At 37.7% G+C, this 16,771-nt stretch overlaps 1 protein-coding gene across 5 annotated transcripts in view; it reads left to right on the top strand.

Annotated features, from left to right (window-relative positions):
* Window positions 1–3,818: 3,818 nt before the first annotated feature.
* TTC21B (tetratricopeptide repeat domain 21B) overlaps window positions 3,819–16,771 on the top strand; it is a 77,475-nt gene continuing 64,522 nt past the window's right edge. For 3 of the 5 annotated variants that reach the window (XM_010602858.3, XM_023542872.2, XM_010602859.3), the window contains exons 1-7: window positions 3,819–3,942; window positions 5,019–5,148; window positions 5,242–5,352; window positions 8,337–8,503; window positions 9,671–9,793; window positions 12,527–12,684; window positions 16,648–16,732. In XM_010602858.3, coding sequence (XP_010601160.2) covers window positions 3,922–3,942; window positions 5,019–5,148; window positions 5,242–5,352; window positions 8,337–8,503; window positions 9,671–9,793; window positions 12,527–12,684; window positions 16,648–16,732 — 795 coding nt within the window. In that variant the 5' untranslated portion in view covers window positions 3,819–3,921. Of the gene's footprint in view, window positions 3,943–4,027; window positions 4,691–5,018; window positions 5,149–5,241; window positions 5,353–8,336; window positions 8,504–9,670; window positions 9,794–12,526; window positions 12,685–16,647; window positions 16,733–16,771 lie in introns of those variants that run through there. The other 2 variants (XM_064287044.1, XM_023542874.2) reach the window with 2 other exon arrangements.

The following is a 16,771-nucleotide window of genomic DNA, read 5'->3' on the forward strand; positions in this document are numbered from 1 at the left end:
GAAAGGGGATCCAACAGAATGCAAAAATTATCGAACAATATCATTAATATCACACCCAAGTAAAATTTTGCTGAAGATCGTTCAAAAGCGATTGCAGCATTACATCGGCAGGGAACTCCCAAAAATTCAAGCCAGATTCAGAAGATGACATGGAACAAGGGATATCATTGCTGAAGTCAGAAGAATCTTGGCTGAAAGCAGAGAATACCAGAAAGATGTTTACCTGTGTTTTATTAACTATGCCAAAGCATTTGATCATGTGTTAAAAAAAAAAAAATTTTTTTTTTTTTTTTAACATAACACATTATGGATAACATTGTGAAGACTGGGAATCCCAGAACACTTAATTGCTCTCATGAGGCAGATCAAGAGGCAGTCGTTTGAACAGAAAAAGGGAATACTGCACGGTTTAAAGTCAAGAAAGATGTGTCAGGGTTGTATCCTTTCACCATACTTATTCAATCTGTTTGCTGAGCAAATAATCTGAGAAGCTGGACTATACGAAGAAGAACGCAGCATCAGGATTGGAGGAAGACTCGTTAACAACCTGCAATATGCAGATCACACAACCTTGTTTGCTGAAAGTGAAGAGGACTTGAAATACTTCCTGATGAAGATCAAAGACTACAGCCTTTAGTATAGATTACGCCTCAAGGAAAAGAAAAAACAATCCTCACAATTGGACCAATAAGCAACATCATGATACATGGAGAAAAGACTGAAGTTGTCAAGTATTTCATTTTACTTGGATCCACAATCAACGCCCATGGAAGCAGCAGTCGAGAAATCAAATAACACATTGCAATGGCCAAACCTGCTGCAAAAGACTCCTTTAAAGTGTTGAAAAACAAAGATGTCACCTTGAAGACTAAGGTGTGCCTGACCCAAACCATGGTGTTTTCATTTGCTTCATGTGCATGTGAAAGCTGGAAAACGAATAAGGAAGACAGAAGAAGAATTGAAGCCTTTGAATTTGGTGTTGGCATAGAATATTGAATACACCATGGACTGCCAGAAGAATGAACAAATCTGTCTTGGAAGAACTACAGCCAGAATGGTCCTTAGAAGTAAGGACGGCAAGACTTCATCTCACATACTTTGGACATGTTATCAGGAGGGACCAGTCCCTGGAGAAGGATGTCACACTTGGTAGATGGTCAGCAAAAAAGAGGAAGACCCTCAACAAGATGCATTGACACAGTGGCTGCAACAATGGGCTCAAGCATAACAATGATTGGGAGGATGGTGCAGGACTGGGCACTATTTTGTTCTGTTGTATGTAGGGTCACTGTGAGTTGGAACCAACTCGATGGCACCTAATAACAACAACAAACATTTAAATAATTCATTCTTTCTGTTTCAAAATACTAGACTCTTTATAAGTGCATTTTTCTGTGTCCCCTTCCTACTTTTGCATAAATGAAATGTCAAGATCTAGCCAAGAAAACCAAGAAAAATAACTCTCTTGGTGCGTCTCGTCACGTTATTTGAGTAAAAACATTATTACATCTGATAGTTCAGGTGTGCAGAAAGTAAACTGACTGATGTCATAAATTCTGGGCCATCAGATATCTGAATGGCTGGGCTATTTTTTAAAGAAAAACAAAGTATCATATGGCAGTCCAAAGGAAGTCATTGTAATTGAGTTTAGAGTTTAAAGAACTCAGAGAAGTGAGCTCCTTAAGCCAACATCTACAGATCTTTTTTTCCAGATGAACTTTTCACTGGAACCAAAATCGTGCAATTCAAGATTATACACTTTGATGAGCACCTTGAACTGTTGTAATTTTCTGCTGCATAGTGAGTGCAGATTAATCCACGTTTTGAAAATCAGACCAGCAGCTATTACTGGTTGTCTACCACCACAAACTTTAGCTTGACTGTGAATGTTGGAAGGAGCCCTGGTGATACATTGGTTAAGCGCTCAACTGCTAACCAAAAGGTTGGCAGTAGGAACCCACTTGCAGAAGACAGACTTCCGTAAAGATTACAGCTACAAAAATCCTATGGGGCAGTTCTACTGTTACGTGTGGTCACCTGCCATCAGTAGAAAAGCCACTGGACAGCACCTAACAACAACAGTATGAATGTTGGAAACAGAGTAACAGTTTTCATGAAAATAATATGTGCCTCTTTGGGTTGCATTGAAACCCTGGTGGCATAGTGGTTAAGAGCTACGGCTGCTAACCAAAAGGTTGGCAGTTCGAATCTACCAGGTGCTCCTTGGAAACTCTATGCGGCAGTTCTACTCTGTCCTATAGGGTCGCTATGAGTCAGAATGGACTCAATGGCAGTAGGTTTTGGTTTGGGTTGAATGCACTTTAAAAGGGAATTGGTGAAAAAATATTGCTTTGCCTTGGAGCCTGGGTTATAGCCACACTGCTCCTTAAGACTGTCATTGATTCCGACTCATGGCAACCCCATGTATACCAGAGTAGAACTGTGCTCCACAGGGTATATAACCTAAGCCTGTAAAAACATGTTGCTGTTTAGTTGATTCTGACTCATGACAATCCATGTGTTGCAGAGTAGAACCGCTCCATGTTTTTTTCTTGGCTCTGATGTAGTGGTTAAGAGTTCGGCTGCTAACCAAAACGTCACAGTTGGAATCCACACCAGGCGATCCTTGGAAACCCTACGGGGCAGTTCTGCCCTGTCCTACAGGGTCGCGATTAGCCCGAATTCACTCCACTGCAATGAGCTTGGTTTGGCTTTTGGTTGATCTTTACAGCAGCAGACCACCAGACCTTTCCTCCATGGCACCATTGGGTAGGTTCAAACCACCAACTTTTAGGTTAGTAGTCCAGCATAAACTGTTTGCGCCACCCAGGGACCTTGCACATAACCTACCAGCATAAAAAAAGTTAATGTTTATTGAGTCCTGAAGAAACTTAAAATCTGGTCAAAATAACTTAGGATCTTGTCAACTAAAGTGTGATAAATTAACACTAGGATCAGAATTTGGAATTCATGTAAAGGATTCTACAAAGACCACTTAAATCTCAAATCTCCACTGTTTTTGAAATCTCCTTAAGCAGAAATAGGAAATCTCTAGTCCATCATCCCAGTTTAATTATCTGAACAACTGAACATATCTTTGTGCAACTGACAGCTGCCTGATGGGTTCAAACATGAACGTTTGCATAGGGATTAGTTTTATTCTCAGCTTAAAATCAATAGTACAAAAATACACAAAGACCCACTAAGACTCTGTTTACCTCATTTGTCCCCTTCATTATCACGACTGGTAAAAATGAACTAATTTAATATGCATTTTAACAACAAACAGGATTGCAAAAATGCCGGCAAAGATGGGCCCAAGAAGCTCAACCCATTTCTGTTAAGAACTTGTGATATTTCTGCGCCACCTTGTGGCCACAACGCAACGATTACACGTGAAAGTTAAAGCATTTTCTATGCGCTGGTCAAGCCTTCAGATAACCGCATTGCGGGAATCTGCCTCAACACAAATGAACAGAAAATGGTGTCTTTCTTTCTAGTCCGTGATGGGGAACAGATCTGCCCTTTTCCCACTTCCTCCTTCACTTCCTTTATTCCTTAGCCTCGTGCCCGCCCACCCACTCTCCCCCAGGGCTATTCCTCGTCGGATGTCCTCTCCCACCCCCCCATCCCTTAGCACCCCTCCCTCAGCCCCTGCCCTCCCCAGGTCACCCCCGCAGCCCGCCCTCCGGATCCCCCTTCCCAGGTCGCCCCTCCTCGGCGCCTCCCGCAATCCCTGCAGCAAGGGCCCGCCCCCTCCCGCTGGCGGCCAATGGCAGCGCGTCCCTCCCCGCCCCTGGCGCCGCGTCCGGGAGGGCGAGGCGGATTTGGGCCTCGGTGCGGCGTCCTGCGGCTCCGGCTCTTCCTCTGGGCAGCGGGGGACCCACGCCCACGGGCCCTGCGCGCCAGTGTCGGGGAGCCATGGACTCGCTGGGGCTGAAGGTGAGGCGGCGGGCGGCCACTGGCGGCCTGGACGCGGTCTGTTTGGGGGAGTGGCGCTGCGATGGGGGCGTGGAGAGAGCGCGGTGAGGTCCGCGAGGCGGTCGTTAGTCTGGCGGGATTTCGGTGCCCTGAGTCCGGGTGCCACCCGCTGGCGTGGGCCTGCAGCCCACGTTACCTTGTCTGCTCTTCAGGGCCCTTCTGCGGACTAGAGGTCCCGGCAGCTCACTCGGGGCGCTGCCTTTTAAAGGCCGTTGGTGAGCTGGTCCTCCAGTTGGTTGTGTTTACTTTGACTTCTGTGTCGTGTTTGCAGGAAAGCCCGATTACCACATGCCACTCACTGCACCTCGGGCTGCGATTTCTAAGGACTTAAAGCAAACTAATGTTCTCTTCCCATTCCATACGGAAAGGAACACGGAAAGCATATGTGAAAACAAAGACATGAGGCTTGAAAAGGGAGGAGTCTTTATTCTAGTGTGATAGTTTTTATTCATATTATCAGTGATACATCCATTCAGCAAATTCTTAATAAGGGCCCACTTAATAACTGAGGATATGGAAACAGACAAGAGACTGGAAAACATAAGCGGTTTCTTTAGGATGATGGTCTCGTTTGTTCACTGATTTCACCCATTCAGCAAATATTTACCGAGGACTCTGTCCACTACGACCTGGAGATCCAGTGATGAGCAGAACCTCACAGCTTCTGCCTTCACAGAGTTTGTAGCCTCATGCCTGTGAAAAGCCTCAGGTAAATAATATTTGACAGTAATGTTAACAAGTTTGTTGTTACAGAGTGAGTATTAAAAAGATTTTTTTTTTTAAAGAAACCTAGAGTCTACTAACGGGAACTTCTTGTCCTTTTTTTTTTTTTAAACCCTTTTTTTTGTTTATTTTCCTGTTTTCTGAAATTGTTAAGAAAAGGTGGGCAAAGAGGTGAAAAGTGGCTCGATTTAAGGAAACTTAAAAGAATCACATGAGCTTTATTCAGGATTTTAGATTAATCTGCTTCTAAAAGTGTATCAGGCCACCAGAATCTTTTTTTTTTTTTTTAATTTTTAGTCCTTATTTCCTTTTAGGCTTTGATTAATTACTATTGTCAAGAGAGATATTTCCATCATGTGCTAATGGTTGCCAGTGAAGGAATTAAGAGATACGGCAGTGACCCAGTCTTCAGGTTTTATCATGCCTATGGTACATTAATGGAAGGTGTGTGGTAATTATTAAGCATGCTCCAAAAATTTTAATTTCTGGCTTTGCACTATGAACTGTTTTTCACATCATAATCTTTTTGATTTTCAGGTAAAATTCAAGAAGCTCTTCGAGAATTTGAGGCTATTAAAAATAAACAAGATGTATCACTTTGCTCTCTAATTGCACTGATATATGCCCATAAAATGAGTCCTAATCCAGGTATAGTATTTAAGTACAACACTTAGGCAGCTTGCCCTACTCAGTTCATTTTGATTTTTTTTCAATTATTTTAACATTCAGTCTGATCGTGCTGTATTATATGTTGTCTAGGAACTTGGTAGGTTCATCAAACACAGGGAATACCTGTCTTTAAACTACTTTCATATTCCTTATGTCCTGTGGCACAGGTTTTATTAGTGCATAGGGATTATGTGAGTTAACCTAAAGATGAATATGTATTAGCAATTGTTATGCAAAAAAGGCCAGCTGAAAAATAGATGTACACAGAAATCACTCTGTAGGAGCCAACTTTATCACTTACTATGTGGAAACATTTCTGTGTACAGGTTATCTCTTTTACTATATTTTAAGCTTCTTGAAAGTCTTTACATCCCCCATGTGAATTAGCTCTTGGAAGGTACTCTCCAGATTTTTGTCCAGTAATTAGCTGAGAAATATGACCAGGTTATGGAAGGAATGTTATACATAAGCAAGCAATTAATTAAGGTTGCATGACTGTCTTAGTTTATTGGCTGAGGCAGAATATCCAAATTATAGATAAAAGAGTAGAGTTATATTCTCCCATATATATTTATTAATAGCTAGTAGGATTGTAAATATAGAACCTGTTTCAAATGACTAAGATTATAACCAATTGTTATAGAATGGTTTAGGAAAATTTAGAAACTATTTTTTTCCTAAGCAGAGTATTACCTATCTCCTTCACCCCACATACATATGTATAAACCCATAAAAAATTATATAAGACAGTATGTTTAGCAAGTAAACAAATATGACAATTAGTGCAGTGGCAGGTGTAGTTGAAAGATACAAAAAAATTATAAGAAGTAATCCATTACCTCAGGCTTATAATCTAGTTGAGCAAAATATAAAAACCTAAAAGATTAAATTTCAGTGTTACTATTAAATCATAAGAAGTGAAACAAATGAATCCATAATTAGTTGGAAATGGTATGTAGTATTAATCCATAGGAGTAAGCTGGGAAGCCTTTGTGAAAAATGGGGACGTAATCTGATCTTTGAAGGACAGATAGGATTTGAATATGAAGAGTATTTGCTAGACAAGAGAAAATAACCTGGGTAGACACATGGAAGTGGTTCAGGATTAGGCTGTTTAGGATTAGATCCCCTTTCCCTGTGCTTTACCGGAGCGTGTGTTTAGCTGGAGCAGAGAATTTGTAGTTGAGAGCGATAGTAAGTCTAGAAAAAGAAATTAGTACAAAATATTTCCTTCTTGGTATGTTCATTTAATTATTAAGACTTATGTATTGGTTCTGTTGGGTAAAGTGGTTTCTAAGCCCCTAAAAAGACGGAGGCAGAAATATTGGCTAGAGACACCTGAGCACTGACTCTGCTTTCCACTGTAGATGATCCTGAATGGGTTTGAGCTCCAGGAAGGTCCCACATGTCTGTAAATACTGCTTAGTTAAGGGCTAGGTTGTCGCATATGTTCTTCCTGAATGCTGATGTAAGTCCTGGTTATAAATGGACTGTGAAGAGTAATAACTTGAACTAAGATCTGGCAAGAGCCAATTTTGTGTGGAGAGTGCCGCACAAAATTGGAGACTTGGAGGAAATCTGGGCTGAGAAGTACAATACCTGTTCCTGCCCTGATGAGTTCTTTGTGTTTCTGTGTCCTGACTATAAAAACTGTGAGGTGTGTGAGGACAGGTGAAGAAGAGGTGTCTTCCTATCAAGAAATCCATAGCCCTACAAAAACTATTTTGTTTTTCTAAACTCCTGGAGTTGTATCTTGGAAATTGTACAATTTAAATTTAAATTTATGCCACTGGAGTTAATAAGGAAGAGCCGTGTAACTTTCCTTGATAGCCATTTGCAGAAAAATAGAGCCATTAGAGTCACAGCCCAAAACTTTGGTATTTTGTCCTGCTTTTTTTTTTTTTTTTTAATTACATAGCTGATTCTGATCAGATCCAGGATTTGGGTATGATGGACATTGGAAGTTTGTGTCCTAATCAGGTATATACATGTAAAATGTGTGTGTGTGTGTGTGTGTGTGTGTGTGTGTATGCGTATATAAAAGATTTAATGGAAGTGATTAGGGAGCAGTAGTACAATCAGTATTGAACTATCTAAGTAAATGGTAAGTACACTAACCTTTGACAGGTCGTGAGCGAAGCCTGGCATGTTCACACATTTTAGAATTGAATTTGGAAGTTATGTCATTTGAGTACCGGTTCTAGACATACTTGTTGTAGCTGCATCATTTTAGAATCATTACGAATTTTTCAAGTCTTAATTATTAAAAATCATTTGCTTATATATAGCCCTTAGGTTCTGAGAGAGGCTTGAACTGTAGTTGTTACTGTGGTCGTTAGCCACATGTGGCTTTTGAACACTTGAGACATGGCTAGTTTGACTGATTAACTGAATTTTAAATTTTATTCATTCACACATATTTAAATTTAAAGTTGATGTTCACTTATGTAAAAACTTTTACGTCTGTTTGGAACAGCTTGACTATGCAAATCTCCTTTTTCAACTGTCAGTATTATGCCATCTAAGTACAAAGCAAGTATTTTTGATGAAAATTTAGTATGTGAATGAGATGGGCTGTAAGTGTAAAATACAAACCAGATTTCAAAGACTTAGTAAGAAAAAAAAGCAAATCATTTCCTCAATTTTTATTTTAATATATGTTGAAATGATATAGTATCTTAGATATTTTGGGTTAAATAAAATATTGAAATTAATTTCACCTGTTTCTTTTTACTTTCTTAAATGTGACTATTAGAAAATTTTTAATTACGTAGGTTGTATTTTATTTCTCTTAGTGCTGCTGTAGAGAAAAGGACTAAATTCTCTGCCCTGATATTCGTCTAACCTGTTATACACGTAGTGACTATATGGTTGCTATTGAGTCAGAATCAACTCGATGGCAACGGGTGTTATAAACATTGGTCTAGATTTAATTTTTATTTCATGCCATTTTCTCCTCCCAGATAGAGAAGCTATTTTGGAATCAGATGCCAGAGTGAAGGAGCAACGGAAAGGAGCCGGACAGAAAGCTTTGTACCATGCAGGCTTATTTTTATGGCACATTGGTCGTCATGATAAGGCCAGAGAATATATTGACAGAATGATCAAAATGTCGAATGGTAGTAAAGAGGTAACTGGTTTTCTTAATCTGAAATAGTAACATAGTAACACTAAAGAAAGTTGATATTATTTATATCTTCAGTAGTATCTGCTATTTCTTTGTTATTACTCATTGTAGTGTCATTTTATAAATAGCAGCTTTATTTTAATATTTCCTTATATTGAAAATTGTGGTCTCTAAGCTTATTTATTAAAATCGACTTGATGGCAACAGGTTTGGTTTTTGGTTTTGGGAGGTTGTTTATTTTTATGCTATTTATTAACTCTTGAAAAGATCCCTTCCTCATTCTATTCCTCCTTTCCTTGCTTTTTTTCCCTCCATTTCCCCTTATTGACCAGCTCTCGGTACAAGGCACTATTATTTGTACTGTTAATAATAAAAAGATAGGGAATACATAAACTCTACTTTTGCAAATGAATACTCTAGTAGTGGCATAGAGCACATATCTAGCTACTATTGTAATGAAAAAATTATAAATGGTATGAGAGAGGTGTGATTAAAGTGTTTGAGAAAATAATAACTAATGTTTATTCCTCTCTTGCTTGGCTCTGTTTTAAGTACTTAAGAAGAGATCACATCTGTAAGCGTTAGGAAGATGATGAAGAGTTTCTTGAAGGAAGTAGCATTTGAGCTAAGACCTGAAAGATGAATATAGTTTCAATAGGCAGAGATTATGGAAAAGAGAAATAGATACTCCTAAGGTGGGAAATAATAGATGGAAATGAGAAAAACAGATATGTTGGTTCTAAGGTGAGAACCTCAAATTTGAGTAGAACGCAGGGGATATAGATGAAGAGAGTGGAAGAAAAGCTTGGAGAGATGGGTCGGGGCAAAATGGAAGGAACTTGACTGCTAAGTACAACTGTATGTATCTAATTTGATAGGCAATGAATACTGATCTACTGGCTTAGTATCGGTTTTGGCACTAATGGAATATGTGACATGCATCTTAATGAATATTGACCAAAGAAATCATCTTTAGGCTGAAATTCATAAGACTTCAGGCTGGCAAGGGTTCAAAACGTGTTTCACTGCATAGAATTTTGTTATTCAAAATTTGATAGAGTACTTTTTGTTACTAATTATAAAAAAATGACATTAGGTTTATCTCTTTTGTAAACATCTACTTTTTCATTAAAAAAATGGAACTGTGAATAGAAATACTCATTTTTACAGGGACAGGTTTTGAGAGCATGGCTTGATATTACAAGAGGAAAAGAACCTTATACTAAAAAAGCACTAAGGTATTTCGAAGAGGGATTACAAGATGGAATTGATATTTTTGCTCTTCTGGGTAAGGTAAGTTGGAGTTAGGGTAAAAAAAATCATGTTTTGAAATTTATTCATAGTATATTTGAGACTCATCAAAACTAAGTAGCTCAGAGAAGATAATTTTCATGTTACTGTTGTTAGCTCTCAACTGAATAGGGAACTTGGATTTGTGTAGGGCAAGAATAAACTAGAGAAATTTATTCTCTGCCAGAATAGCTCCTAATCCTGGATCAGTTTTGTCTTTTTCTTTTTTTGGTGCGTTCATTCGTTCCTCAACAAATATTTATCATGTGCCTTATGTGCTTAGGCTCTAGGGATACCCTGAAAAAAAAAACCAAACCTCTTGCCTTTACAGAGCTAGAATTCTGGTGGTGGAGACAGACAATAAATAAAATAAGCTAACTATGTTAGAAGCTGATAAGTGCAGCGGAAAAATGAAGCAGGGAAAGGAGAAGGATGAGTGCTGAGTGTCAACTTGCAATTTTTAATGAGGTGGTCAGAAAAAGTGACATTTGAACAAAGATTTACGGGCAATGTAGACATCTGAGGAAACCATTGCAGGTAGAAGAAATAACAAGGATGAGCGCTGTAAGGCATGTTCAGGGGATAGCAAGGGAGCCAGGACTCTGAAGTGGAATGAGTGAGGACAAGAGCAGAAATGGAGGCATAGGGAGAGAAGGCAGGTGTGGTGGCAAGTGGGTATGGGGAGGTGAGGAAAAGCTGGGCTGATTCTGTAAGGCCTTTGGATTTTATTTTGAATGGGATAGGGAGTCACTGAAAAGTTTCAAGCAAAGAAATGGCATGATCTGACTTACGTTGTGAGAGATGAGCAGTTGACAAAGTCATTAGAAATCATTGGTGGTGGAAATATTTAATTCAGACTCTAGAGTCCTTACTACTTGCCTTCTGATTGCCTTAAGTATGTTTATTTTTGATTTTGACTCACCAAGAAAAAATGAAATTTGTATGTTAAGAAGAACAGCCTATTAGATAAGCACTGATCTGGGAGGGGAGAAATAGAAAAAGAGGAGAGTATTAGTATCTTGGCTGTTGTTAATGTCCCCACATCACTCTGCTTGTCACCTTCTGTTGATAGGTTATTCCTAGTTTTGCCATAAGTATGACTGGTATTCAGGCCGGTATTCAGGTAAAACTCAAGTTTTACCTAATGGCACTGCTGTAGGAATTGGGCATTTGACAAGTTTTGATTTTTTAAGAAGTTTTTCTTGATCACTTGTCCTTCTCTTTATTTCTTAGAGAAAAGCTAGTTGATAATTGTCTAGGGTGGGGCTATTTCAGGTGCTAATATAAGCAGCTTAGGAGGGAATGACCTTTTTCCTCCAAGAATTGGTTTAAATTGTTTTTCTGATAGAACCCATTCCAAATGTGTATTCTAATTTATTTTTCAGTTAATTCAAGAGGAGGGCTGCGTAAGCTTCAGTCCAACCTAACAAATTTAGTTCAGTGTGATCTGGTTCTGTGAATACATATGGGAGATGACAGTCTGAGGAGGAGTATTAGATGTGGACACACTTCAGGTCTTTGCCACACGGCTTTCCTATTTTGCAGTACCAACTATTTACATATGTTCCAAGGGCAAATGTAATTTTAAAGAATTAGCTGCATTAATCTCTTTTCTATTATTGCCAACTATTTAGAAACTTAAATAGTAATAATTTACTTTCACATACTCGGCATCTTTGGATTATTATTCTCATACTTTAATTCTATGAGAATATAATCTGAAACCAATTTTAGGAATATATTGTAGTTTTACCATAAATCTGTTGAGACCAGATGCTTGTTTTTCACCAAGATATATATACCAGGACCGAATTTATTCCTAAAAGAAATTCAGAAACAAATTTTCAGAAATCCAATATGTGATAAATGTGCCTTACTATTTGTCTGGAAAGCACTACTGATAATTTATAGCTCATTTTTTTCTTATTGTGAAAGTAATAACGTAGAAATTGTAAAACAAAAAAATATCAGAAAATAACGGTAACGTCTGAATGAGAAAATAAATACCACTGCCCAGAGATAACCAGATATAGCATCTCTTCATGTCAGTAAATATAGATCTACAAATATACATAATCACTTTTAACGGCTACATAAAATTAAATAGATAAGCTGTAATAGAATGAATCCTTTATGCTCATTAGGGTTATTTTGTTGTCTATTATAAATGAACAATCCTGTCGTAAATATCATCAGAATACTTTTTTGTGGTCTTGTCCAGTTATTTCCTTAAGGTAAATTGCTAGAAGTGAAATTGTTGAGGTAGAGAAAGTTTGAACTTTATTTTGAATGTTCTGTAAAATCATATCTTCTTTAACTGGGATATAATTAAAAAATTAAAAAAAGATGCAAAATCCTTTAGTTTCAGGTGCTTCTTACAGATGCCCTAGAAATATTTTATTCTAAAAAGATCAGAGTAGAAAAAAATTTTGTCATATTTCTAAAAATATTTTCTTACATTTTACCCTGGATTCATATTTCTCAGTTATTTAGAAGTGGGTTTTTAAATGCAATTGCTTATATAAAATATTTTTATGGCTCTTTAATGTTTAAAATTTTTTTTTAGTGAAAACTTACTTAATATAAAAGTGGCAACTGTTCCTTACAGAAAATCAGAAGACAAAAACATAGGCAGTATTAGACACCAGTCATTCTACCTAGTGAGGGATAACTGTCTTAAGACCTTGGTGTATGTGATCACAATTTTGATGTCACTTCTTTTTTTTCCCTCTGTAGGCACAATGCCTTCACATGCGTCAGAATTATTCAGGTGCTTTGGAGGCTGTTAACCAGATAATTGTCAGCTTTCCAAGCTTCCTTCCTGCTTTTGTAAAGAAAATGAAATTACAACTTGCCTTGCAGGATTGGGACCAGACAGTTGAGACAGCACAAAGGTTAAGTTTAAAAAAAGATGACATTAATATCGTTGGATCTACTTACAACTTCAAGAAAAAAGAATATCTATGTGTGTTTTTTTGTTTGTAAATTTAATTTTTCAAAGCAGTATACAACTGAGGACTAACTCTTAACACTGGATTACATTTAAGAATTGAATTTATTGATTTACATAAATATGCAAATACCTATTATAAGGCAGACACTGTTTTAGGCAAAGAGACAAATACCCTTGCCCTCATGAAGCTTATATTGAAGTGAGAGGAAACCATACAGGAAGCAACACAAATAGGTAAATTATGTGGTATGCTAGAAAGTTATGAGTGCTGTGGAGAAAAGATAAAGCAGAGAGTAAAATAGGGAGTTCAGAGGTTCAATTTTATTGATAGTTAGGGAAGGCCACAATGAGAAGATGACATTTGAGCAAAGATCGGAAGAAGGTAAGCGGTAAGCCGTGCAGAAATCTGGGAGAAGACTTTGCAAAAAGAAGAAAAAGCAAGCATAAAGACCTTGAGGCAGGAGTATGTGCCAAAGCAAGGAATGGAAGGGAGTAAGACATGAGCGGGCGGTGAGATCAGAGAGAAAGGGTGGGAGGGAGAGAAGGTTCCAGGTCGTGAAGTATCTTATTGGGCATTGTAAGGATTTTGGTTTTCCTTCTGAAAGGGGAGGTCATTGGAGGAATCTCAGCAGAGGAGTGGCATGACTTATATTTAAAAAAAATCACTCTGCCGTGTTGAGAACAGGCTGTGTGGAAGGGGACAGTGGCAGAAGCAGGGAGACAGTTTTGGAAGCTGTGGCAGTACTCTAAATGAGAAATGTTAGTGGCAGGGATCAGGATGGTTGTGGTGAGGATTTGAGAAGTTGAAATCTGGGTATGTTTTGATTAGGAGAGTGAGAGGAAGAGAAGAGTTGGGGGTACTTCCAAGGTTTTTGGCCTGGACCAACTAAAATACCAACAATTCTGCTCAAACAATAATAATGATGAACTGTGGTGAAGTTCTGAGAACAGTGCCTGGCACATACCCAATACCTATTGCTGTCAAGTGAATTCTGACTCACAGCAACCTATAGGACAGAGGAGAACTGCCTCACAGGGTTTCTAAGGCTGCAAATCTTTACGGAAACAGACTGCCTTACCTTTCTGGGTTCAAGCCCCTGGCTTTTCAGTTATCAGCTGAGCACATAACCACTGTGCCACCAGGGTTCTTCCTGGCACATAGGAAGTGCTATTTATCCTGATGACAGTCCTAAGAGGCAGGTATTATTAGTATCTCCATTTTATAGATGAATAGACTAAGGCACAGAGAGGTCAAGAAGTTTATCCAAAAGTCACACAGCTAGTTAATGGTGGAGTCAGGATTCAAATCCGAAGTACTTTGGCCCCAAATCTGTGCCCATAAGCATTACACTATTCTAGAAGGATAGGGTTGCCTTTGAATAGGGAGGGAGACTGGAAGGGGAAGGTTTTGGAGGGCAGGTCGGGAATTTATTTTGAACACACTAAGTTTGAGATACCTATTAGAAATCAAAGTAGAGATGGATTTATGAGTAAGCAGTTGGATGTTTGAATCTGGAATTCTGGAAAGAGGTCTGGGCTGGCGATAAATATTTGGGAGTTGCCGACACAGAGATGCCATGTAAAGCCATGAGACTGAGACTAAATCTGTTAAGAGTCATACACTGATACTTTAACAAATGAATTCAAGTCACTTAATAACTGAATTATAGAAAAAGTAGATTTCACAGGTGATAACAATAATCTTTTTTAAAAACAGGATGTCTCAATAGAACTTAACGCAAAAATCAGGCAGGGTCTTTTCAAGATACAGACTAAGCATAAATTACATAGAAAGCCAGCTTTACTTCATAGGTGGTGGTGTGTTCTTTGTCACGAGGCTCATAATGCCTAGTTGTCTTTTACCTGTGTGTAATGTTAGCAGCTATTCATGTTCATTTCCTGGATGCCTGGTTGATGAGGGTACAGTGTGGTTATATTTGAATTCTGTCATTCTTTATTCATTTCTTAGCTGGAATACTTGTATAGAGAAAACTTCTCATCTACTGGTTGCTTACCTAATGGAATAATTCATATGAGAAAAGCAGTATAAAGTCTTTTTGTTTATTTTCCATGTTAAAAAAAAAAATTACTAGCGTCCTTCTTTGGTGACTGATGAGTGGTTTGGGTTGATTTGTTTGTTTACGTGACATGGATTTAAACTTCGGTGTTTAAAGTCATTTCAGTTATTTTAATTGCTTAAATTGTCTCATCCCTGGCTGTTAGCAACCTCTTCAAGTTAGTGCCAAGTCCTTTTGACATGATCCCTGTAGTTTTTGATAGTTCCCTTGCTATTTGGTATGACAAGAGTAAAAGACTCATCTATGTGCCAGCAACTCCCATTTGTCCCTGGCAGTCCAATCCCTTTTGGTGGGAAATGATTTTTGGATGTCACAATTTGGGCACTAGTAACTTTTTGTTGTTTATATCTTTCCAGGTATTTTTCATGGCACTGTGTGTGGCGTATGTTTATAATGTATAAATAATACATATAGATTTTGGGGGGGTGTTTTTAAAATAAAAAATGGACTCGTATAGTTTAAACTTGCCCTACTTCTAACTTGTTAAATTTCATGAATATCCTTGTATATCCATTCACACAGATATACCTAATTATTTTTAACACTTAAATAGCACGCTATAAAGTGAGCAAATGCTTCATTTAATTTTTCCCTATTGGTGGGTATTTTGGTTGTCTCAGTTTTTTCACTGTTGAGTATAATGCAGTGAGTTCACATGCACACACAAACGCTTTTGTAGGGTGGTTCCCCAAACAGGGATTATTGAGTCAAAGGGTATTATATTTGTTAGGGTAGACTGGGCAGCTATGAAGATTAGGTATAAGTGTTTAATGGTTCAGCACAATAGAATTTTTTCCCCATGTGGCATTTTTGTGTGATTATGTGGTTATCCCAATTTAATCTATTTTAATATTGTAAATTGGATTAATAGATTTTTAGAAATCTATTCAGTCTATCCTTGCATTGCTGGAATTCCTGTATTAAATCTGCCTTGTCAAGGTGAATTATTCTTTTAATATACTATTGTGAATGGTTAGCTATGAGGATTGCCATAGGATTTAGTGAGATTGTTGGTTTAATCTATTTATATCTTTTTAAACATTAATAATTAAGATAGAGACTTTTTCAGTGTAAATAGTAAGGTTGATCATTTTCATGAAGCAGAGGTCATTTTATTAATTTAAAATCATTTATTTGAACAATGGAATTATGGTTAGACCAATGAATCAACTTTTCAAGGCCTCTAATTTTACCCTTTTGTTACCAAATTTTTATTTTATTTAAAAAATTTTTTTTGAAGGTGTGTGTTTTCAGTACTGTGTTTCAGTACTAATCGAGTGTGTTTAAATTTTTGTTGGTAATATGAATTTTGAGAAATATGATCTGGTACTCTAAGTCACCAATAAGACAAGTGGCACTCTGGTGGCACTAATCTGTTGTGTGACAGTATACCAATAAGAAGTAAATAGAGAATTTATTGGAGACACCTTTCCATTAGGTTACGTGGGAAACCTCTAGTTTTCCAAATATAACACAGAAAAACGGAAACAAACCCATCAGGGCTCCCTATCACTATAGGAAAGCCATAATTATGCTTGGGAGCCTTATCCTATAAAAATAAAGGGAGGAAAAGCAGAAGTTTATAAAAGTTTACAAAACTAACACATCCAGGAGTCTTCCCCAAATAGAATGCTCAACCTCTACAACAATGAGGCTCCAACTTCTGTCCACTTAGTGTCATGCATTTCAAAAGGGATCCATTTTGATGCTAAATGCATTAGAATTGGAATAGTGTACTACCTGTGAGTCCTGAGGCATAAAAAGTAGCATTAAAAAAAAAAAAAAGATACGTTTACTTCCACACTAACTGTGATGTTTTCCTACAGGTTAATGCTACAGGATAATAAAAATGTAGAGGCATTAAGAATGCTGGCACTTTACTATTTGTGTAGGGAAGGGGATATAGAGAAGGTAAGTTGTATTATTACTATTTAAGTTCCCTAATTAAAA

Source organism: Loxodonta africana, chromosome 6, assembly GCF_030014295.1.
Source record: "Loxodonta africana isolate mLoxAfr1 chromosome 6, mLoxAfr1.hap2, whole genome shotgun sequence".
In the NCBI taxonomy this organism is placed as follows: domain Eukaryota; kingdom Metazoa; phylum Chordata; class Mammalia; order Proboscidea; family Elephantidae; genus Loxodonta; species Loxodonta africana.